Here is a 26,027-nt window from a genome sequence, read left to right on the forward strand (position 1 = left end):
GACATTTATGAACATTTTACAGACATTTCACAGGGGCGGTCCATAGACTAAGGGAATGATATCTGTGTATTGTATCAAAGGATGGGAAGGGTGGTGGTGATTAATGAGGTTGTATAGGATAGTGTGGGACCTGAGCATGATGTAAATGGTATGGAATAAGGGGTGGAGAATGTGCTGGTTTTGGCTGGGGTAGAGTTCATTTTCTTCATAGTAGCTATAGTTGCCTCACTTTTACTCTCCTGATTCTCTCTTCCATCCCACCAGGGGGGAGTGAGAGAGTCGCTGTGTGGTGCTTAGTTGCTGGCTGGGGTTAAACCATGACATTACTAAATATTTTTAATTTCTTTAATTAAAGGTTATGTTTTTTCTTTTCAATGTGATACATGATTCAGGTTTTTTTATGCTTACTCAAAACACTTTTAGAAAGACCAATCTTAGAAAATCTGCAGCACTTTCTGAAAATCAAACCTTCAGAAATTGTGCATGCCTAGACTGATAATTTTCTACAAAACCAGAAGCACTTCTCCTGGTCTGATTTCTGTACAATGAATTTGACAAAATGCAGCACTCAGGCATGGCAAGGGTGAAACATTAATAAAACTGTGACAAAAATCCTAATATATTTCTAATATTGTTTTCTGACATATACATCATGCTTAGATTGCATGTCATTGTTATGTATCATATCAGGAGAAAAAAACCAGACTTTTAACATTATATTGATACTCTTAAAAAAACCCAAAAACAAACACAACAGAAACCCATAAACATCAACCATGAAACTGTATTTAAGCCGGTTCTTTGAGGGAGTCAACTTTATTTGTATTTCATACTTTAATGCATTACTAAGGAATAAAAATACATAACTTAATTCAATACTTATTTTATTTCAAAAGAAAGATATTTTGTTTCTACCAGACCTTAGCATCCTTCATATGCAGTTAAAGTCTTAAGTGTGGACAAAACATTGCTGGGTAATACTGTGTGCAATTACACTTACTGTACACTTGTAGTTGTCCTCTGAAGACATTTCTTCCACGAGAGTTTTCAGCCTTACATTCATACATTCCTGCGTCCTCTAGCTGCACATTAGGTATTTCAAGCACAGCTTGGGATTTTCTCAGGCGGGCTTTACTTGGATTATGACCATTAACTTTCCTCCAAGAGATTGTTGGAACAGGGCTGAAATATTTATTAAAATCACTGTTAGCACTCTTCCACTATCGAGTATACAGATTCTGTTATCTGGTAGTTTAAACACTTAATAATCTAAGTAGCAATAAAATATAACCACAATTAAGGTTCATATAGTGCTTGATATACCTCACTTCCTGTAGGGAATCCTTAATAAATGGTTTGCTACATGGAATGTGTCTCTTTCATCCACAAGGGAGGCCAAGTTTTTATTGAGATCAAGTAAATCATTTGAAATGCTCTCTCTAGAGCTTCTTTAGCACTCTGCGCTTTACTCCTGAACACTTCCACTTGATAGGCAAAAGAAAATAACAACTTCAAAACCTGGAAGAATTTAGCAAATTCTAACACATCCTAATTTTCCTGCAATGAAACTGCAATTCAGAGATCAGTAATTGATAACATCCATCTAGGTGGGGGAATTCAGTACCACTCTATCTTGGATAAATTAAGGTGACCAAGGTTTGGAGACCTTTTCTGTTGCAATATTTTTTAAGTTACTAAACTGGTTGTTTAAGAAGTATGTATTAATGGCATTACTGTTTCTGACTGATAGCATTACATGCCTGCTTGTGGGAGTAGAAGGGCTTTTCACTGTAGCTTGCTATTCCACACAGGTCTACATGGAAACTGTGTCATTTACATTCATACTGAGGGAAGAAATGGATTCAATAGTGCTTGCACTCATTCAATTTTCTTTTTAGCCCAAAGACTCATCAGTCGTAGTGCACCCATTGGGCTTTTTGGTACAGACATATATTTGTTGAAATATGGCAGATACTTAAGGGGGAAGAAAAGAAAAAAGAAGACCTGTAGTTATAAAATGTTTGATTATGATCTGAAAAGTAGTCTGCTCCAGGTATTCCAAAAGAAGATGGAGGACATCATAAAAGAAAATGTAACTGTTACATGCTGATACTTTTTCAAAAAACATTTTGTATTTACTTGAAATGCTTTCAAGTCTAAGCTTAGATATAAACACAGTTGGATCTTGCGGCAGTTTAGATGGGGAAAAGTACTTTATAGCATAGATTCAAATTCAAAGCTTATATTAATTTCTTCCATCATTTGCTAACTTCCACTTGCTGTAACTATATGAAGCTGCATTAAAAAATCACCTTTCCCTCAGTATTTCAGGGTGTCCAATTTGAGACACAACAAATACAGACATGTCTACCAGCCATGGGTAAAACTCTAGCTATTCTTCAGCCAGTTAAAATCAGGCTGTGAGTTACTGCAGTTGTACTCAGACTTCCAGACAAGGTGCTCCAAATTCTACTACTTTATAGAGATCCAGAAAATTCCCAGACTTGTAGTTGGAGGTCAAAAGGTTTCTCTAATCTTGTTTCCCGAATGTTACAAATCACTGAATTTCATTGAGCTTATTAACATAATTACCTTCACAAAGCCAACATATAGTCCCATATGGAATGGTAACACTATTTATTTGATTATATCAGAAGGAGACAATCATTGTTCCTCTTATCAATGTGCTGCACCGATTACTTAACCTGACAAAAGGTATTTTATTTTGAGAGTGTGTGCATTCATATCTGAGGCATAGTCCCTACAATACCTCTCTATTCTTTCAAAATGGTCCCTTATCAATTTCTTCCCCCATGGAAGAAATACATGTGTGGAAATCAAATTACCTTTATTTTTTCCTTCATCAACAAAACACTGATCTCTTTTTCTTCAGCACTCCAATCATGTATACCTTTTCCTTTTTAGAGATGGCTGTGGATCATATGAGCCTTTTTATTTCCCCTACTGTATCACCACAGAAGCTTGATAGCTTGCTCATTATTAGTCTTAAATTACTTTCTTGCTGACTGATTTCAAATTTTGATGTCTTGTAAGTTCGGTTTGAGGACTTTTCTGTGCAGCTTGTATGGGTCTAATTTATAAAGTTTGTTTCCTATTAGAATATATTTTACATACTTTTCAATTAGGAGATTAAAAGAACTTCCCATTCTTATCTGACACAAGTACTTCAACCTGTTCACGTCTAAATATGAAGAATAAATAGGATATTTCCATCTCTGATGCACTAATAAAACTTACTGTCTTTAGCCCTACCACTTATGATATTCCTTTCACATCCTTAGCTACATATTTTGATTTGCTATACTTTGATATCTATTTGTATATATTAGAAGTAGTACAAATAACAATATTAGTTTCTTTTTTTCCCATTTATTAGCTCTCATATTTTATTTCTAATTGCACACTTCACTTTGACATTCAAATTTATACTCTCTCTTGAGTGACTTTCTGGAGATTTTGTAAGTCTCTTGCTGTTTTGCATTCAGCTTTAAGTGTAAACTCCTTATATGCTTGTCCTCTTTCTATATGGAATATAATTATGTCATGATTGCTGGCTTCAAAATAGCCGCCATGGCCAGGCAAGTGTTTCATTAATCATTATTAATCACAACACAGGTCCACAGTAGGAATACTTTATGCTGGTACTGTGCAATACTACTCAGCAAGTGCTGTTTTATGAATGAGATAGGTGTGCAGGTACACTTTATTTGGCACCATAAGGGTCCCATGCTTGTTGCCCATTATTGCTTATTTGCCCTTCAGCCCTACTTTTAGTAAAATCAGTGACAAAAATGCTTTTGCTCTATTGTCATGGAACAAAACTGGTTCTGCTGAACAGAACTGATAAGTGGAATTTTTTCATAGTGTATATTTCTGAGAAACAATGAAGACATTATAAACCATGAAGGTTGTCTCATTTAGCTGCTATGAGATTATTCTGAAATTCATGTATTTAGAAAATTTCATTTAAATTGCATTTAACTAATGTTTTTGAAATTTGCTTTTGTGTCTGCTACAGAAAGTAAACGTGTATAACATGGCAAATACAGAGGAAACTTGTTTTTCTCTGGGTCATTAGGAAACATATTTTAAAAAAAAACCTCACTCTTTTCATCATCAGTATGAGGTAGTAAGTGGAGTTTTTCAAGGAGATAAAGTTACTTTAGCTGTGTAGATTTAATGATTTCAAAGGAAAGTACTCCCAAACTGCATATCACTATTTGCAGACAACTTGTAATTCTGTTTAATGAAGCTTTTTTTCCTTGCATAACTTACAAGTGAGTATGAATTTTACATCTAAAAAAAAAAAATAAATCTGTATCTATTTCTCCTCTGTGACTTGTGTGAGAATGAAATGAAATATATCTGAGGATGTGAAGAATAAAATTGTGTGACTGTTCTAGAAAACTCCTAAAATCCACCATAAAAGCTACCTAACATATGCACACATCATCATCTTTTTAAATGATTCACAGCTTTTTAAAAAATAGAGCAACAGCAGAAATATCTCTAACTTTAACATGAGTTTAATGTAATATGCATAATTGTTAAATCTTATAATCATTATAATCCATTTTTATTTTGGTCTCAGCAGACACCTATGGGAATGTAGTTTCCTTGTTTATGATAACCCTGTTCACTTTCAACTCCTTTGAGTAACTTTATTCAAGTTTCGAGTTCAAAGATAATATTTCTCCTCACTTTTGGAAATAATCTGTTGAATACTACTGGTAAACCTTAGCACCACCGAGAAAAAAATCCTACTTGATTTCAGAAATACCATCATTAAACTTCTCATTTATCTGAGCTGAAATAAAAGTTCTAAGAGGTCACTTGTGACTGTGGTAGACATTACTGTGGGTTTGTTCACTTTGAATTTGAAGAAAATATGTGTTACAGTTTTAAATTTACATCTAGAAGAGATTATAAGAGTCAATTTTCAACAGTATATTATTTGGGACAAATGCTATTGAAATTGTTGGGAATTCTTCACAAGTTTCTTTGGAAATGTTTTGAAAAAAACTGTTGGAAGCAATTTTTATTTTTTTTTCAATTTGATCTTAAAAAGAATTTAATTAGATCTCTAAAGCATATGTTTATTTCAAGAAAGGGGTGAGGTATTTTGAACCACCTTCTACATGGATCTGAGCTCCTAGTTTTTCAGCCATATCTTAAATAAGAATGCATAGGTTACTTTTTCTATATTTGGTTGGTACAAACTGATGTGCTCTTTTGAAAAGTTTTACCTTCTACTGTAATTTAAATTCCTCTCCACACTATTTCTCTTTACCGTACATCACTGTTCTGAGCTGTGCCTTCAAACCCACAGGTTCACATAATAATGTATCTTGAAAACCTCTGCATGCCTGTGCATTTGAGACAAGAGAAAAACTTTTCTCCTTATGCCTTCCAGCCTTGCAACTGTGTTAAATATCTTCTAATTATTACAGGATAATTATGTAGAATTAAAATGTTGAGGAGTATCATGAAATTATCTCCATCAGATACTTCCAGAAACACCCATCAACCATTCACACGATTCTACCTTTAAAACGTCACATATAAATCTGTTCTGGTCAGGTGCAGAGATTTAGGAGACAAGATAATAACTTTTCATTTGGTTATTAAAAGATAGTTAGTACTCATGAAATATAGCCAAGGTAAGTACTGGTGATTTAAGAATAGAAAAAGAATGGAAGGAAATGGTGATGAGTTTGAAGCTTGTGTGCAGGAACAAGTTCAGGTCTGCAAGTCACGTCAACACACATCCATAACTGTACTAAAAAGGTCTGATGCATGTATCAGTGTCATATACTAATGTGGATGTGCTTTCCCACCACTGCTGGCTTGTTCTTTACAGCACAGAGCAAGGACAGTGTGCTTGTTTGGCTGCATGTCCAGCTCCACATCATTTTCCTCACATTTTAAGTCCTAACATATTAGAGCATCTCTACAGGTATGGCCAGTGTATGTGTACAGATCAATTCCAGAGGACTAGTTACAATGAGTCTAGGACTTCCAGAAACAACAGGTCTACTGCCAATCATGATGCAAATGTAAATGGAAATCCAGCATGTCTGGGTTGCACAAGATGGCTTTGAACCTGCTGATCAGCTATAGAATTTGAAGACAGTAAGCGTGACAATTTCTGCAAGTGCTGCATTTAAGGCTCTTGTACCACACAGTATTATGTGCATTTATTTCTTTGTGGGAGATCCTGAAGAGAAATATGATGGTAACTCTGAGGACCTACTATTGACAATTGCCAGAATTTGTTTCCTTCTGGTCCTCTCAACCTCTGACACAGAGACAAAACCTACATGCGTGCTTCTGGATAGTAAATTTGGAATGCAGAAGAATGCCTCTCCATCTTTAAATCAAAAGCAAAGCTGTGTAAGAAGAGAGTTTTTAGTAGCATTTACAAGTTTTCTTTGATCGTCATGAGAGAGAAGGGGAAGGAATTGGTAATATTGTTTCTTCAAGAATGACATTCTGCTGATGGGAACTTGCAGTTTGGTGGGGTTTTTTCCCACTTTCCCTATACCTTATGGTAAAAGCAATTAACTCTAAATTTTTAGATGCAAGTATGAAGCATTTATTCAGAGTGAGACAGAATGAGGCTTGGGAGTGCTACTTAAGATTTACCAAAGAATCTTTATTACATTACTATGAATGATCGCAGTATTTGTAACAGCATTATGAAGTTTATGCAAGAACGAGGCCACTTAAAGAAAGGCAGAAATCAATCCAGCCTGAAAAATAGGAACAAAATCCAATCCTGGTCTAGCACCTTATGACATAAATTCTTATTCAGTATGAGCTAAAAATGAACTTTAGATTGATGAAAGTCTTAGAGAGATTTATTTGACATAACCAATATGTGCTATGAAAGGGAAAAAAATCTTGGATCTATCCCTGTCTTACATAAACAAACTCAGCCTGAAGATGCCATGTTCACATTTAAAAAGGTTCCTTTCTCTCATCACAAGTTTATCTCCAGGGGAAAGGAATTCCCTACTTATAACACTGACAAATGCTGTTCTACCGAGAGTGTTCATTTCCCTCCTGAGATTGTTTTGTTGTCAGTAAACTTTAAGAGTATCTTCCACAGCTTCCAGGTTTGGCATCTGATAGAATTAACAAAATCTTTTTCCTAAAGTGAGGTGTGAAGGGGCATGGAGGAACATGACTTTTTGTCCTATGGGACTTAGAAACATAAATTTATATGCCAGTTTTTGTCTCTATTTTGCCCTTTGATTTTGGGCAAATAATTCTATTTTAATACCCTATACCATGGTTTCCCTGTTTTAAAAAGAGAAAACAGCCTTTTTATGTGTCTGTGACCTGTAGATGAAAAATAGAACATCATGACAAGAGTTGTCTTTGAGGGTGAAGGCAAATTACTACTTGTGGACTTCTAGATTATGAATTTGCTTAATACTTGACAATGCTAAAATGCTAGCACTCCTTGTTCCCCTAGCAATTCTCCTATATGTAGGAAAAACACTGAATATTTGAATCCCTAGTTCCAACAAGGAATTGGATGTATAGCATCTAGAATTATTTGCTCCATTTAATGCAAGCCAGTGATCTTGGCAGGTCATTAAATTGTGAGTACCGTAATATATTTAAAAGACAAGTCAAAATTAGCTTCCTCTTTGTCTGCAAATCGTATATTAAATCTAGTTAGAATTCCTCAAACCTCTGACCTTAATTTGTCAATGCAGTGATTCATCATGTCCTTTCATTCTTTGTTTTGACCAGCGGTTCCCATGCAGGGGATAACAATGTATGTGCTACTGTCACAGGATTCAGTGGAAATGAGGGCTGTTAATGTGCTCTGAGTGTCCTTAGTATAGAATCAGGTTATCTGTAATATCAAAGGTGTTTCTGTGTGTCACCATTATTGTGGGAAGAGGCAAGAACTCTTTTGTGTTCTTGGAAAAGTACAAGGAGGCTTAATCATTTCCGAAAGAGAATACCTAGAAAGGAGCAGCTGCTGGGGCTGAATGGCCATTCCATGAGCTATGTGTATCCTTAGCAAAGAGGTACTCACTCCCTGAGGAGTTTCATACAGTTGCCCAAGGAAGAGACAGCTTGTACTCAGGGAAAAATCTGTGCTTGTTCCAGTCACTGAATTCAAGCAAATGTCGATCACACTGTGTCATGTATGGAGGGGAAATAACCTTCAGGTAGATTAGTTGCCTTAAAGTGGACTGAATTAAAAAAATCGCCTTTTCTCTTTGTTCTGCAATTCCTGCATCCCACTCAGGATGCAAACCTTTCATAAAATATGATTCTATGATTCCATGATTCTGTGTCTCTTGACTGTCACCACACTGGAAAGATCTGCTGAGATATCTCAAAGAAATGGCCAACAGAACTGTCACACTTGGCCCTAAAAACAGTGAAGCCTATTTTATATGACAGATGTTAGCATCATTTTAAACTCATGTTATATTCCCATGTTTATACCCAATAACACTCAGCTGCTCTTGCCACCTTGACCACTTACTCATCTCGAAGCCCCTGGGAAGCAGCATAGTGCAGTTAACATAGTTTAACTTCAAGTTTGTTTTAAACTGTGATCAGTGGATTAGGGCTGCTACACTTTAGCATGATAGCAGGGTTGGAGTAAGAGGTGGATTCATGGATTTGTATTAAGGAGATTTGTGTCAGAAAAGAATTTTATCTCAGAATAGAGATACTCATGAGACCTTTTTTGACACTGGATTAGTGGGAAGGGGGTCAGGTTATGGGAAGGTCTTGTTGGTTTATAGCAGGAGATGCCTCCTGCTGGGCCTGAAGCCAGGAAGAATCTTGCTGTCTACAGCCAACACACAAATACCTGTTCTGAAATATTCTGGACCAGTATAAAATAGGTAATATTGGATCTACCAAGATCAGCCAACAAAAGGATAAAAGTCAGGGAGAAAGATATGGAAGACCTGGGGTATAGTTTTATGAGGCAGACTGAAAGGAAAAGCTGTATCTTACAAATTTGAAGAGCAGAGAGGGTTAAGTTTTGTCCTTTTCAGTTAAGAAACAATATGGTGCAATGCTGGAAACTTCTACTTGCCTATGCTGAGGGACCAGATGGATAACTGCATATGTTAGAGAAATGTGCACCCTGGATCTGTGACTCATTATAGGATTATAGCTTGTGAATTTTGTGTTCCTGGCAAAAATCACATATAGTTAAAGTTCCAAGAAAGAAAAGAAAGGACCCAGGTATGATAAAGCCTTTGACCAAAGGCTTTGTACTTCTTGGGTGCCTTTAATCTTCCTTCTTTTCTGAAATTACTTTCTTCCTCATTACGTTGTTTGCCAAACACTGGCTAGACCTCACAGAAACATCCTTTTAACATGTGGACTTGCAAAATCTATCTTTTTACACCTGCAAAAAGATTTGCAATATCTAGAAGCCTTCTTTATAGCCATTACTATATGTCTTTGTCTTAATGAGTGACACCAGCAAAAATAACTTCTTCAGATACTTCATGCAATTCTCCACAGTTACAGTCAAATGCTCTTCACCAGATCATAAAGATTTTTCATATCCCCACCCTGATCTTTGCTTAGATATCGTATTCACTTGTCCAAACACTGTTTGCTTTTATTTCTGCATATTGAAAAATCTTCAGTAAGGTCTCTCTACATGTACATAGTCTGCAATGAAAATATTGATAGTGACATAAAATAAACAATAGCATTTTTAATAAAAGCTTGAAGAACAATTTAAAAAGTGTGTTAAAAAAAAATCAGGTCAAGGAGAGAAAATAAAAGCCTACATTCCATGGATTGAAAACTTTGAGATATTTATTAATCTGAATTGATTCAGAGTTCATTGGTTCAAGAGAACATTTTAGAACATTTCCTGGATTGCGTCACTAAATTTCATTCACTTGTGTGACTTATTTTTATTTTATTTTATTTCATTGAGAAAGCAAGATTTAAAAATGGACTATCAGCTGAGTTTTTGCAAGCCTTATTACAGATGGGATGAATGTTTATGACTTAGCTATAAATCTTTTCAAAACAAAGTTCACAATAGAATTATTAAAGCAACATTAAATATAACAGCATGAACAATGCTTCTCTCATAACAGCCTCATCATAATTCAGTAATAAAAGGCAGTCAATACCTCTGTTTCATTCTTATCTTTAACAAAGAAAATTTCACAGTAAAAACATAGTCTTGACATTACTAAAGTGAAATAAGCTAGCATTTAGAAAGAATATTGATACACTGTGTAGATGTTACTATTGTACAGAAGCAGCACAAGCATAAAACAGTATCTAAAAATACAGAAAAACAAGCATATGGGTTGTAAGAAAAATTGGCTGTCAGCAATGTTCTCTATTGATTCTTTTGATTAAAATCTCTAAGTGTTGATCTATGTGGTTAAAAAATAACCATAGTGAAAAAAGGATGCATAAAACTTAATTTTTTTTTAGCAAAACAATCCTTTTGGCAGTCTACATGGCCCAGGGATCCTATTTTAAAAGCAAAGATTGAAAACTTTGGGAACCTACAAGTACAGGAATAGCCCACATCCTCTAATTTGTTTTAACGAGAAATAAAATATGATTACTCACTGTTGGGCTGTTGGCACCATCATAACACAAACTGTACTTTTTTTTTCCTGGATGGAGCCAGAAAACCAATGAAATAAGAGGTTTATATGGGAATAAAATAGAAGCTGCTGTATGGTGTGATGCATGACCAAAAATGCAGTGAGGAAAAGGCTGAAATGTGAGGGTCAAGTAGGTTTTGTGCATGATACACAATTTGACATTAAAAAATCTGTGTGAAAGAATGGGTGTGGAAGAATTATTTGAAAGGGAAACAAGAAGTCAACCTAGAGTTATATGTCAGAAAAAAAAAAAAAGAGAGAAAAAAGGAAAAAAAGAGCCATAAATTTCTGACACTTCCTTTTTCTTGCTTTCCTCTGAGGGCAAGGCTCTGTGCTCATTGGGGAGGGTTGTAACTTACAGCTTTTCATGTGAGCTTGGACAAACCACTCCTATACCACTGTTCAAACTATGAAAACTTGTTCATTTCTAGGCTTTTAAAAAACCCATATATTTCCATCTACACCTGCTTTTAAGTCCCATGTTAAAATAATAATATCAAAATATATAACTATACACCAAAGTCAGGAACTGTTAAAGAATGCTCGGGTGGCCATCACTGGAAATACTTCATTAATGAATATGTCATGTGGTGGGGACAGAACATAAAGTCCTTTTATCTATTGGCACCATTTCTTTCATAGCTTTTTAATGGGGAGTTAAATGAAGACATCAGAATTCTTTCTTTTAAGGCAGTACATAAAAAAAGAAATGAAAGAATTAACTAGTTGCCTCCAGATGTTCTTGGAAGCAAAGTCAGTAATATTTGAGAGAAAATTAAAATGGCAACCTGCTGTCACAGAAGGCAGTGCCTGAGAAATTGCATTTCTGGAGCAGGAAAAGCCAGGAATGCTGTGATCTGTGCGAGAGTGTCAGCTGGGAAAATGATGGCTTCTCCACCAGAACTCAAGCAAAGAAGAAGGTCATGATCTGTCTTCCTGATTTACATAACAAACTTAAGTTCTGACATTGAAATGATGGACTTGTTAGAAAACCAGGATTATCTGGACTACAAAATAACAACCTCATTACCAATAAGCTCATTTATTTGTTTTACCAAAAAATTAGCTTGTCTTTTTAAATAACAGAAGACACAAGTAGTGAAAATTGTGTTACTCAAAAGCAAATACTAATATACTGCTGGTTAGATTTAATTTTTTTAATGTAGATGTTTTGAATTCTTCCTTTCAGTAAGTTTTAAAGGAGATTTTTTTCTTTTTTAAATTATTATTTTATTATTTTAACAATGCTTAATGTAGATCATAATTAGGATTTAGCAATTATATAAAATAAAAAGATGTACTTCTGTTCTTATGAAAAGTTAAAGAAATAGAAGATGGTAAAAGTTTGTTATTGCCAGTGGTTTTTTTAATTATTCTTTTGAAAAAAAATATGATCCTCTGTCTTGTTAGGAAACAAACAAAAATACAAGTGTTCGTAATAAAAATTATGTAATTAAATGGGTAGCAGAAAACATCTGTATGCTAAATATACAGATACATATGAAACATAGATGTAATCAAAACACAAGTGTTTGTGTGGATGTGACAGTGAATATGGCTATAAAAACAACCTTTCAACAAAAGTGGGCCAGCATAAATATCTGGCACAAATCACAAAACATCACTAATTGCAAAATGCACACTCTGATACAAAATACAGTAAATTTTATTTGCCTCTTCTGTTTGTTATGTCTTCTGTTGTACCTTAGCAGTAAATCATGGCTATATGCAGTGATTTCTTAGCCAATGACTGATGCTCATTGTAAGCAGTATTATCTAATGCAAATAACAAAATTTTGAGGTATTTCACTCCTGTATTACTTTGAATTCTTTAGCAACAACAAAGTCTATTTATAAGTGTCATCAGTAACACAATATTTTCATTTGTAACTGTACCAGCTATATATTGCTTGGGTCAGAATAAAATTCTTCTCAGAGAATTTCTGTCAAGCAATTAAGACATTTGCTTTTAGTTTGGAGACAAAAGCTACACAGCTCCAATTTATTTAATTCCTACAGCCATAGTGACTGGCAGTTCTAAATAAACACTATTAATAAATTATTAATCTGTAACTAAAGACTAGGCTCTTTCTGGAATATTTGCCAAATGCTTACTTCAGGAAATCTCGCTGGAACGTTTGTCATTCTCACAATTACAGCAGAGAGAGAAGACCAAACGTTTCAGACAGCTAAATTAAAGCATGAGAAAACCAGCAGCATATTGGTTTTGAGACTGTAATAACTTCTGTGTTATTTACAATAAGAATTCAAAACACCAAATCTCAAAATGACAAATAAAGAAGGAACAAATTAGTTGCTGATTCCGTTAGGTAATGGGGACCCATGGCAGTGTAACGAGAAAAGATCCTTACAAGCTATTGGGGGACAAAAATGAAAATGAAAATGAATAGGAAATCTGATGTATTTCTACCTCCCACCTCAGCCTCCAGGTTTTAAATGAAGCCTGAAATGTCATTCATGTAATTATTACCATATCAGGTTGAAAGCGATTTCAACTCAGCTGATTTGATTGTGAATTAATGGCTGCGAAAAGAAGATAAGGAATGTGCATGGTAAAAATAGCCACCCATTACAATAGCAGCAAATGGGGTCAACTTACTAGATAACCTTAAATTCCTTGATCATTCAGGTGGCTTTGGTTTTTTCGTTTATTAATGGTTAGCACCAAATATGAACGTGGAAATAAGGTAATTGAAGCCTTTCCTGTCAACCTTCACCTTCCTTATGTGACTGAATAGTGACTAGCTCTTTTTGAGAGAGTTTACTGAATCTCAGGATGCTGATGATGGAAGGTAGCAGTAGCTGTGATTCTTGCCTGTCAGTGATGGTTGCGAAGGACAACAAGTGGCATACCTTCTCTTCACTGGAAAGTGACAGCTGACTTGTAATCTGTCAGCAACTGCAATTTAATTCCAGCAAAATGAAGAAAACAAGAACTAACACATTGGTTACTGCTTCAGCCAAGAGTCTAAAAGAGCCTCATTGCCAACTATTGACCTGGCAGAAAATTGGTTAGTGTTGCTGATAGGAGAGAGCCTGGAGCCACCAGCCTCTACAGAACAATTCTTTTCCTCATATATTTCAGCATTTCAGGGAATCTCTCAATTTATTGTTTTTCTGATCCTCTGTCGCCTTTCCTTATCCTTACTATATAAAACATAAGACTTGTATTTTACCCTACAGAAGTTCTCCCCTCATGTTTGCTTTCTAAACTACTGCTTACATTCATGTTGGGAATGAATTTGCAAAAGCCACTGTCACTGTCTAATGGCTCCCTATATGTGGGCTGTGGTCTCCCACATTTTCATTGGACTGGATTGGCTGTATCTTGTCTCTCCTTTGACTTCACTGGGCGTAAATAGATAAAATTAAAATACTTTGTCAGAATTTCTCTGTACTTATTTATGAATACTTTCTGTTGACCTGCTTACTGAGAATATCTGGATGTTGGTCAAACAGGAGAAACAGGCAAGAAGGGAAGCAAGTTTAAGACATATCTCATTCAAGCAGTAAATAGGAACTGTTAACAGAAAAATCTGAACAAAAAAATCCAGTGACCAGAGATACATGAAGGCCAAAATGACTATAAAAACATTTTAAAAGTCCTCTCAGGTAGTAGAGACAACCTTTGAAAGGTTGCTCTGGAAAACCTATTGAGCAAGCTGGAGTGGTGATCCTCAGGAAAAATAGACTATTGTCTTAAAATTCCTTTCTTCTTATGTTTTCTTCCTACTTAAGTAAATTAGTAAGAAGAACTGGTATGGAAGATACGGTACTCCTCACACTAATTGATTTGTGAAGTTCCTCCACAGGCATTACAAAGACAAATAATTCCACTATTCTTAATCAAAGCCAGGCTGTAAGAAACTTGTATGTGCCTTGATAAGCTATGAAATAGAAAACCAAGCAGGATATATGACATTCAGCAGCGTGACTTCGGGGGGTGGGAGAGAGATGTCTGAGAGGAACACCACTATAAAAAGGAACTGAAAAGAATTCAATACAGTAAGATTTCTTTCAACATGCCCCCTCACATCACCTCTGCCCCCCGAATTTGATGTGGTATTTTTGAAAAAAACCCCTATGCTTTATATTTGTTTATATGTGTCTAGTGAAATGTCACTGATGGAACACCTGTTTTTAGCTACATGCGTGTCCAGAAGAAAGAATAATTTCTTTCAATGACTAGAATTGCTTAGTTCTGTTTGACTTCATACTACCCTTGCCACCCTTATTCTTGGCAGCAATAATAATAGTAACTGCCAAAGTAAAATTGAAATGTCATCAGTTTCATCCTACATTCTGTAATCTTAATAGTGTATAGAAGTAATATCATTTCTTATTTAATTTGTATGAAATAGCAAAGAGGTGTTTCTGAAATCTTTCTCTGCCTAAACCCATTTATCAATAAACATATAAAACCCTCCTTGACATGAATACTAAACACCTGTTCTCTAGTAGTGCTATTAGGTCAGGTAGAAACTAGAGAATTGGCACTGCCACAAAGTGTGTTAGGACATGTTTAAAACGTTGTGCTCTTAGTTTCATGTATAAAATATGCATTTGGTGGCCCCCCCCCCCCCCACTAATCTTGTTTATTCTTCAACTATAATATTTTGGCAGAATAAATTCTAATTTACTGATTTATAGGATCACAGTGAATAAATGGGTGAGTCTGGTAAAATTTTCAATATAAAAACTTCCCTCTTTTTGTTTACAAGAGAGTTACTTTTCATTTTGACAGAGTCTTTTAACTTGAATGAATTACTGTCCACAGAAATGGCTGGGCAGGGAATTCATAATTGGCTACTTAGTCAGTTGGTTACTTTGAGTGTGAAATAAGGACTGTCTGTGAAAATGAAATCCAGCAAAATAATGAAACCACAAATTAGGCATGTCACATCTTAATAAACAATGATGTCTAATTATGAAAGAATCTGTACTTACTTGCCAAGTGCAAAACACTCCATCTTAACAGTAGTTCCCCTTGCAGCTGTAACTGTGTAAGGAAAATGAACTTCAATTTTTGGTTCATATTCTCCCATCACACCTAGAAAATAAGGAATGTTGAAAATATGAAATATCATCAGTTTTCCATTTGCTGACATTATCACAGAAAAACCCTATGGCTTGCTTTTTGAACCTGCCCTGCAGTAAAGCTAGTAATTGATGGAGATAGCCTTGTTTGAGCTGATATGCTCTGCTCAGGTCCAGTACATATTCTAAACTGCTCTTCAGAGTTACCAACAGCACAACAGTGAGCTTAAGAAAAAGGATTTATTTTCTCAAACATGGGTTAATATTTACATTTTGAAAGATTAAAGCAGGCAATCAATTTTAGAAGGGTGAGAATTTTCATAGACCAAAGCTTTGTTTACTGGTGCAGTGACAATTATGACAAATAAATCAATGTATCATTCTGTGTTTGACTGAGTACCTTCTAAGCTCAGCAAGAAAAACTCAAATGATGTAGGAGCATTTGTGTACGGAGATACAAACACAGATATGCAGACACACAGAAAGTTCAGTTATTTCTTTTTCAGTGACCCTTTTAATTTGGGACATGATTAACTTTATCAGGACAACTGTATTGGCTCTGTGTGGCAAGGTTTTGATAGCGGGGGGGGTTACAGGGGTGGCTTCTGTGAGAAGCTGCTAGAAGCTTCCCCTGTGTCCAACAGAGCCAACACCAGCCGGCTCCAAGACGGACCCACCACTGGCCAAGACTGAGCCCATCAGCGATAGTAATAGCACCTCTGTGATAACATATTTAAGAAGGAAAAAAAACTTGCAGTGGGCACAGAAATGGCATCCGGAGAGAGGAGTAAGAAAATGTGAGAGCACCAGCCCTGCAGCCCCCCAGGTCAGTGCAGAAGGAGGGGAGGAGATGCTCCAGGCGCCAGAGCAGAGATTCCCCTGCAGCCCGTGGGGAAGACCATGGTGAGGCAGGCTGTCCCCCTGCAGCCCAGGGAGCTCCACGGGGGAGCAGATCTCCACCTGCAGCCTGGGGAGGACCCCACGCTGGAGCAGGGGGATGCCCGAAGGAGGCTGGGACCCCGTGGGAAGCCCGCGCTGGAGCAGGCTCCTGGCAGGACCTGTGGCCCCGTGGAGAGAGAGAGGAGCCCACGCTGGAGCAGGTTTTCTGGCAGGACTTGTGACCCCACGGGGGACCCACGCTGGAGCAGTCTGTGCCTGAAGGACTGCAGCCCGGGGAAGGGACCCACGCTGGAGCAGTTCATGAAGAATTGTAGCCCACAGGAAGGACTCACATTAGAGAAGTTCATGGAGGACTGTCTCCTGTGGGAGGGACCCCACTCCGGAGCAGGGAAGAGTGTGATGAGTCCTGGCCCTGAGGAGGATGAAGCGGCAGAGACAACGTGTGATGAACTGACCCCAACCCCCATTCCCCGTCCCCCTGCGCTGCTGGGGGGGATAGGTAGAGAATCCTGGAGTGAAGTTGTGCCTGGGAAGAAGGGAGGGGTGAAGGGAAGGTGTTTTGAGATTTGGTTTTATTTCTCATTACCCTGCTCTGGTTGATTGATAATAAATTGAGTTAATTTTCCCCAAGTTGAGTCTGGTTTGCCCGTGACGGTAATTGGTGAGTTGATCTCTCCCTGTCCTTATCTCAACCCACAAGCCCTTTGTTATATTTTCCCTCCCCTGTCCAGCTGAGGAGGGGAGTGATAGAACAGCTTTGGTGGGCACCTGGTGTTCAGCCAGGGTCAACCCACCACAACAACACACTTAGTACTGTAAGATACAACTAGAAAAACATTCAAGAATGTGAAACTCTATTGAGTTATATGTAATATGATGTCGAGTGACTGACAGCTTTGGAACATCACAAGAATTTAGAAAATGAGAAATGAGCAGGGAAGGGAGACAGGTTTTACAAGGCGAGGTGAGAGGTTTGTATTTGGTATGACTTAGAGGAAATGACATAATCAGCACGGCAGGAGAAGAATGTGACTGTAACAGCTGTGTTTGCTTAGACAGCAGATGGGCTACTGGGGTAAGTGATACTCAGGAACTAAAAGCTATATTAAACAAAGTAAGAATTGTTCAGATTTTTAGATGAGGAAAACTCAATAAAATCTGATTTATGGACATAGTAGCAACAAGACAAGTCTAGTCTAAATTTATAAAAAATCAGTGAAGAGTCTCCAAAGAATCCTAGAGCAAGCAAATAGGAACAAGGGAGGGAAAGAAAGGAGAGAAAAGAGGTATCTTATGCAAGAAAGAGAAAAGAGAGGAGCATAAGGAGGAACATAGAAGCAGGGGAATAAGATTTGCAGCTGAGAGACCAGCTGGCAGGGATAGATGGAAAAACAACCCACAACCTATTAGAGAAAAAAATAATATATAAGGCTGAAATGGTAAAACATATACTTCTAGCCCTTCAGTTGTTCCTTATGGGACTCAGGTGTTTCCAGCGGGGCTGTGCTCTCTTCCTTCCGTTGTCCCACAGGCTCCTGCAACTTGGTTCTGGGAGGAAGTCTAAACGTGTATGCATTTAAACATGTCTTTGGGGGCTTAAGTTTAGTCAGAAAATCTAAATGTGTCTGATATGTGACTCAAATAACAGAAGTAGAAAGAATAAAATGCTTTTAACTCAAACAATGTAATTCCATAAATAATGTGATTTTATAAGTAACAGTAGATTTCTTTTAAAAAACATAATCATGCAAGTATTACATGTACTAGCAATAGTGACCTATTTTTCCTCAAAAACATGACTAAATAAATGTTTTGACATTGCTTTATGAACCTGTGGAGAAATACTGCCCCTTGTATGAAAAGGCAAATTCTGAACCAGTTCTGTCATTAAAGCTTAAAAGATATTATTTCGTAGAAAAAGGACATTAACCTTTGTGTCCTGGGTATTAAAATAAAGTCAGGGCATCAACCAAATTGTAGTCAATGAAAATTTTCCCTAGCCTAGACTGAAATCATTCCTAGTCTAATCTGGCATAAAAAATATTTTCCCACTGTTTTGTACTGTGTCAATAAATTTAATAATTTAATTACACTCCTTGTGACTTCTTTTACTGCTTTCTGGGTCTTTTTTTTGTGATTATGAATACTAGTTTCTGATTCATCTCAGTTCAGTCATTCATGATTTTATAAGATAAATCATATCCCCTTTTAGGTGTGTCTTTTACAGACCGAAAAATTCCAGACTATTAATCCTTCCTTACAGTGAATCTTTAATAAACTTGTGATCATTCTTCATGCCCATGTTGCACTGTTTCAAGTTCCATTCTATCATTTTGAGATGGGAAGATGAGAACTGCACAGCAATAATGAAGCTGTAGATCTTTCTATCACAGTTTTTCAGTTTTTTTTCTTGGGTTGGGTTTTGGGGTTTTTTGGATTTTGTTTGCTCCTTATTGCTTTCCTAATGATTCAGTTCTATTTGCCTTTTTGCACGAGAGCTCATGTTCATCCACATTGGCACCCTAATCTCTTTACTGATAATATCTAATAAAGGTATCATATTTTTAGGTTTAGATATTATATAAATTTGTATCGGGTGACATTATTTATCACCTATCCACTCTATTATCATGATATCCTTTTGCAACTCTTCACGGTTAGTTTTAATTTTAACTATCCTTAATAATTTTAATAATTAACAATCAACAAGTTTTCTAGCTCTGTGTTCATTTCCCTTCCAGGTCATTTATGTGTTGAATGGTGAAGTCCCAGAAAAGTATTCTGTGCCTTCACTGGCAATCTCCCAGTTCTCCAAACTGATCAGATACTGCTACAACAGGTGGATTTTTTTTTATCTGTTGTTAATTCAAAATGGGGCTGTCCTTCAACCCCTCTGAGAATTTCATTTTTTGGACAGCCTTTGATGAGTGACCCTGTCAACAGCTATTTGAAATGAAAGTACACAATGTTACCTTGACCATTCCTATTCATATTCTCTCAGACTCCTCAGGAAAATTGTATACAGATTGAAGCATGATTTCCCTCTTTAAAAGCTGTGTTCATGTTATATGACTGTATGGTAAGATTACTGTATGGTAGTGTGATAAACACATTCTTAGTAATTGTACTTTTCTATTTATTTTCTACCAAAACACTTGACACAAAAGTCAGACTTACTGGTCTATAGTTCCTCAGATGTTACTAGGAGTCACTTTTTTAAAAAAAGCACCTTTTCTACCTATGCCCCTTCTGGGCCTGAGGCCTGGTGAAGAAAAATGGTACATCCTGCTTCCTTCTGTGTATGAGTTTGGCCTTGGGGATTTGTCAGTATTTGTAATGTCAATATTTCTTCTAAAATGTCTTCTATTGAAACTTCAATTACAAGAACTTCAGTCTTGATAGGGGAACCTCCCTAAGTTCCCTTGTAGTGAACACTACTGAAAATAGTTCATTTAGGTTTTATGAAGCAGTCTCATACTCCTGAGGTGTTCCTTTTAAATCTCTGACTGTGCATATGCACTGACAGGTTTTGTGATTGAAGGAATTTTAAAAAGTTGTGGTTTTTTTTGCTTTTGTGTAAAACTTTGTTCCTGAAAATCATTGTGTTGAACTGTCATATACTATTAAACATTTGCCTTTTTTAGCCCAGAAAAACATGCAACTTAAAATAGGATTAAATTATTCTTGCCTTTAAAATAATACAGTACTTATGAACACATCTGAGGGACAATACTATCTTTCAGATCTTATGTTTTTAACTTACATTAACTCCCTTTAGTAGGTGCAATCTGTACAAGCATTGAATGCTCTTTGTGAGTCATGCCATCATTTCATATTCCTAATGAAATGCCGATCTACTAAAGCTTTGTACCATGTCCTGTTCTTCTGGGTTATTGTTACACTAGCAAGCAGCACGCCTGCAGCAACTGGCAGAAAAATGTAGAAAAATTACTGAGCAATTGCTTTGTGTCCCTATGAAAATTAGGAAACAAAAGTCTATTATTGCAAAGGGATATTTTTCATCCTTATTATTTATGATCTTTGAGACCAAGGAAGCCATTACAGTTGCATAGACATCAAGGGAATTATTGAGGCCTTACCTTCCCACGTTACACTGTAATTGCTTTGCTATGGCTGTTGTACCTCCAGGCTCTTTATCTTTCCCAGTTTCTGTTTTGGTCACTATAAGTCAGTAATGGTAAAACAACCACCATCTGCATTTTCATCAAGTTTTTTGTTCAATTGTATCAGGTGCTAAAAGGAACCTGAACTTTTAAGAAATATTGAGGCCTTGAGTTATGTGCATTAGAATCAATCTCTCTCAGACTTATATAAATGACTCTTTCAGAGCTTTGGTTAAGACCATAAAAAATTCTCTTAGTCATTTTTTATTTCCAGTTATCAAACATGAAATATAACAATAAATAAAATTGATCAGCACAGAATAAAAACATAATATACGATTTTCAAGCGGCTAACAAATCACAGAGCTCACATGGTCTGAGTACTATAGAGGAAGAGGGAGCCGTTCTCAACGCTACTGCGCTCTGCCTTCCCATGAAAATACCTCCTTTCAGACAATCCTTTACCTCCCCAGAGAAGACCCCCATGATTCAGTGTTCCTTAGGCTAATTAGTTAGTTTACTACACTCCCTACTTCACAAACTGTGCTTTTCAGCTGAGTTCAGATCTGGGTATGAAAGTGCTGAATTTGTAATTGGTATGAAACACACTGCTTCAAAATAAATCTAATTTATCACATCTTGAAATTTTGTCTGGGATTAAAAAAAGATGTTAAAAGCCAAACTTTTCTGTTTGTTTAAGTTAATCTTACCCCTGGGCTATATTCTGAAACAAGTCTTCCCACCCTACATTTTGCAGTCTCTGGGTCTCTGTCCTTTCAGTGTGTATGAGAAGGAGAGCTCTCCACATTTCTGTCCATTCTGCTTCTGAGAGGAAACACTAATAACACTTCTGTTTGTTGTATCTCTGATTACAGAAAAAGGCACTGATTGAAATGACTGAACATATCCCAGGACTAAGCAGAGCTTGCCTTGTTAGAATTAATGGCCTGTTAGTTACACAGGCAGAAATGGAGCTCAATATTTACAGAAGAGATGATTTCCCTAGTCCCTCCTTCAGATATTTTTTTACAACTATGCAATTATCACAGAGCTATTATTACATGTTCTCCAACTCAGGTAAGGAAAAATCTTCATAAAATCAGCTTTAATTTTAACAAGTGTTTTCATTTAACAAGTTGTTCCTCTGACTTGGCTGCAAATCTGTGATTTGAGTTCAAATCTACACTAACCAAAGCATCCTATGAACCCTTAGCTACAGTGTTGTCTGCATTTCAGTTTTCCATCAAAAAAAAGAGATGACACAATTCACTAAATCACAGTAATGTGATAAACTCTGGTTGTGAGGTGCTTACATACCACATGAATAGATGTAATAAAATTTCAAACATTTACAGATTTTACTACAGCTAAAACTGTTTACATTATCCCCTGTGGGCCATTTAATGGAAATGGAGAATGGAATAAAGTAGCAAGATCAGTTTCTGATTGTCAGTCCTTTCAGCTAAGAACCAGTGAAAGAACTACAGACAGGATAGCAGTGATTATCACTTTGAAAAGGAATGCTCTACCTCTTCATTTAGCCTGCCACTCACTCTGTGACTTTTACAACCTCAAATGAAGAGTGTAGAAAAATTGTGAGTCTATGACTATATCCACACAAGAAGGCTTTTTGCCTTCATGGGGAAAAAAAATCAGACAATTGAGAAATCATGGCACATCATCTTACTCCAGCTATGTAGAGGGTAATGCTTCTGTTCCATTAGTCTTTCAGATATTAACTACCCTCTTGAATCTCCCAGAACATAAACTTCCATGATGGCTCCTTAAACCCTTTCAGCTAAAATTATTTGGGTTTGTTTCAAACTGTTTAAGTAATAGGTCTTTAACTTACTTCAGAAACTAATTTTGAATGGAACAGGTTACAGGGAATACTTGAATGAGTGGCTGATAAGCTTTTAAGACAGCAGCTAGAAAAGAATATAAGGTTCCTGGCTAAACATCATCAGAGTGCTAGGGAGAATATGAAAGCCACAGATTTCCTATACTCAGGAGAAAGATTAGGCACAGATTTATACTTGCCATTATTTTATTAGCAAAAGATACAACCCCCAGTGATTATGAGTATTTGCCTGAGAGCTTTGGGTGAAGTCCCTGATCTTAATCAGATGGTGCAGCAATGTTAATCCAGTTCTCTTATCACATGGATAGTGCTCTAATCACAGAATTATTGGGCATTCTTATTGGTTTGGATGTTCCTCTCAATTTCTGGGAAACCTCTTGAGGAGTGGTGAACTTGTCCTGCTTTATAAGAATTTTTTAATAATTTTACAGATGGGAAATTGAGTTTCCTACTACACCGTAATTATGATCCGTTGTGTGAATATGTATCCAAACCCAAGAAAATTTTGACTAAGAGACTATGGCAAGAATGTTCATGTATAATTTCTTCTCCTATCAATAATCTGTGATGCAAACTAGGGTTGTTTATTGTGTCGGTCTTTTTGTGACAAGTGAATATTTAGCATTTTCCCTGAAGACCTGCACTATTAAATGTCCCCAAATATTTATTTGGAAGAGAGAGCTCTGAATAGACACATTTACAGTGACAGTAAATTCACAGCACAAACCAAATTAATTCGAATATAGTGATGATACCCACCATTACATCCTGACTGCAGCAGAAATTTTCAATGCATTGGGAAGAATTTATTGACTCACCTGCTATTAATCTTATTCTAAATGGAAGTACCAGCACCTGTTTTAAGTCTCTAAAAGTTTACTGTGGGTATGTTTGTTTTATGATAACTGTCCACAATATTCCTTCCACTTAGAGATTTCTTAGCCAAGTTCTGAGGTATAAATTTATCCTTTGAGAAGCCCTAAAAATGCTTATGTGAAATTGCATTCTGCAATGCACTGAACACTAAAGTACCACCAATGTTTTCATATGTTACTCAGAGAGAAAATCCTATCACATATCACTGGATGGAAACAAGTCTTTACCAGAATCTATCCTAATATGAAAGAAAATTTAGTAATTCAGTTTCTGGAAAAAATATCTTAATGAATACACCACAGGAAGGGAATCAACTCTTCTTTAGTTTACAACTAGGAGGTGAACTGTTCATGTATTTCTAATTATGGAGGTATAAACATAGAAGAAGGTCACATTTAACCAAAACAAAATGTTTAACTGAAGCTTAAACAGAAGTTTCCTCTTCCCACTTTAAAATCCATCTTTATATTATATTCCACTTCACTAGTTCAGCAGTTACTCTCTGAACTCTAGAAAGCCCTTTCTAGAAATCGTATTCCTATCTCAAAATATTTTTAGAGTTATTTATAACTAATAAATGTTGTGTATGTATGTCATACATACAAGAGAGATTTCTACCTCTCTTAAACAGCAAATACAACTAAACCCACTTCTTTCCCAGTTGTAAGTGTTATGACTGAAGTAAAGGGAACTGGGGCCAAACCCTAAGGACACAAAAGCAATGAGGTGAGCTCAGAATAAGCAATGAGGGGAGCAGTGGTATTTTCTCTAGTTCTTCAAACAAGAGGCCACAATTTCTAGTCTACAGTTTGGGCTGCAGAGATCTCTGTTTACCTGTGTTTGAAAACATCAAACAGTAACGATGACCAAGATTGTTGGCTCTCTTTATGTAGAGAAGTCTTTACTGAGTCATAACTTAGACTTCAATCCACCAAATTTCTCATCTACATGTAATTTAGCATCTAAGCTCTTCTGTTAAACTCAGCGCATCTGGCATTGGATGAAACCAAACTTCACCCTTTGGACATTCAGAGATGAATGAGTGAGGCCATCTGAATGGCTTCTATACAACATTCCAGTACGAAGATTCATGCATATATCATTGTATGGAAACGTGATAAACTGAACATTTTCACTGACTATGTATATATATAATTTTTCTGAGCAGCCATACACACCAAGAAAAATCAGGACTCCACTATACTAGACAACATGCCATCTTGCTTGAGAAGTCTAAGAATATGAGTCAACAAAAAGCCAAAATAACTATCATTGTTTTTTAGTTCCATTTTGTTTTTACGGGGGAGGAGATTGCGCTGAACTTGGCACAAGCAATCTGTGGCAGATTTCTTTTAGGCATTGCTGGCCAATGTTTATTGTTCCTCCTTTCCAATTGCCTGCTGTTCATCCAGGTCAGGCTCACAAAAGCTATTCTGAAACCTGGAAAATATTATTTAATCTAAATGATTTGGAGGAGGATTGTATTTTCATGGCGTTTCTAATTAACTTCCTGATGGCATGTTAACAGTTCTTGAAGAACTTAATTTATCCTATAGCAAATGACATAATTGTTTGTACTTCAGATATGACCTTAAGCTCCATTTTTCTTGCAATCTGCACTGTTCTTCTACAGGATGAAAACAAAATATCCTCTTTCCAGTTAGGTACTAAAAGTGCCAAAATTGTTGTAGTGTCCAGAGAGGAATTTTTCATTTGGTTCTGATCAATTAGAACACAAAGTGGTGTTGCTCTAATATTCACTGTTATCTAATTAACTGGAAAAAGCTTCCTAAATGGAAAATGTTTTTCAGTTGAGACTCTTCATATAACCATGCAAATACAAGTACCTATTATTTCCTCAATAAGAAGGATCAGACTAACACTAACATTTCTCCTCCATTAGCAACAGCTATTGAAATACCCATTGTTTTAGACCCAACAGCAACAAATCATCCCTCTTATAAACTTATTGCTCTCCTAATCTCAAGCAAATTCCTGTTGTTCACAATCAAATTATTTCACTATATTGACAAGAACACCAAACTGACACATCATTCTTATTTGAATATTATGCTATATCCCATGATTGAAAAGCAAGCAGTCACTTGTGAATTTGTATCTAAGATGCTGAGACAGTAAGATACATGATGTTAGGTATAACCATTCTTAATAATCTGAGACCATTCACAATTATAAAGGTTATTTTAGTTATCAATTTGCACAAATTTTAATTTAGTCACCATTAATTAAAATATTACCAACACACTTTTGTCTGAAATCTTAATAGCTGCAGTTCAATGCAATATCATTCCTAATCCTGAGTTGAATTTAGTGGAACATTTTTTCTCCAGTTCATTTATTTTATGCTTTGTATACTCTGTATATGGATCAGTTAACTCTTTCCTTCGTGTAATAGTTTCATAAATCATCATGAGGAGAAGCAAAACAAGAAAACATGAGTACAAAAGATATGCAAGGTGATATATGTCTAGAATCTTAAATTACTTTAGCTAATTAAAAAAAGCAAGAGCTTCATTTCCAGCAGATAGT

General features: G+C 36.2%; 1 protein-coding gene across 1 annotated transcript in view; it reads right to left on the reverse strand.

The window, feature by feature from the left end:
• Positions 1 to 26,027, reverse strand: part of CNTN5 (contactin 5) — a 248,719-nt gene that overhangs the window by 141,499 nt on the left and 81,193 nt on the right. The window contains exons 6-7 of the mRNA XM_010578200.1: positions 15,627 to 15,729; positions 1,001 to 1,182 (exon numbers count right to left, since the gene is read on the reverse strand). Coding sequence (XP_010576502.1) covers positions 1,001 to 1,182; positions 15,627 to 15,729 — 285 coding nt within the window. The remainder of the gene's footprint in view (positions 1 to 1,000; positions 1,183 to 15,626; positions 15,730 to 26,027) is intronic.

The sequence above is a fragment of the Haliaeetus leucocephalus genome, unplaced genomic scaffold, assembly GCF_000737465.1.
Source record: "Haliaeetus leucocephalus isolate CR32 unplaced genomic scaffold, Haliaeetus_leucocephalus-4.0 Scaffold616, whole genome shotgun sequence".
In the NCBI taxonomy this organism is placed as follows: domain Eukaryota; kingdom Metazoa; phylum Chordata; class Aves; order Accipitriformes; family Accipitridae; genus Haliaeetus; species Haliaeetus leucocephalus.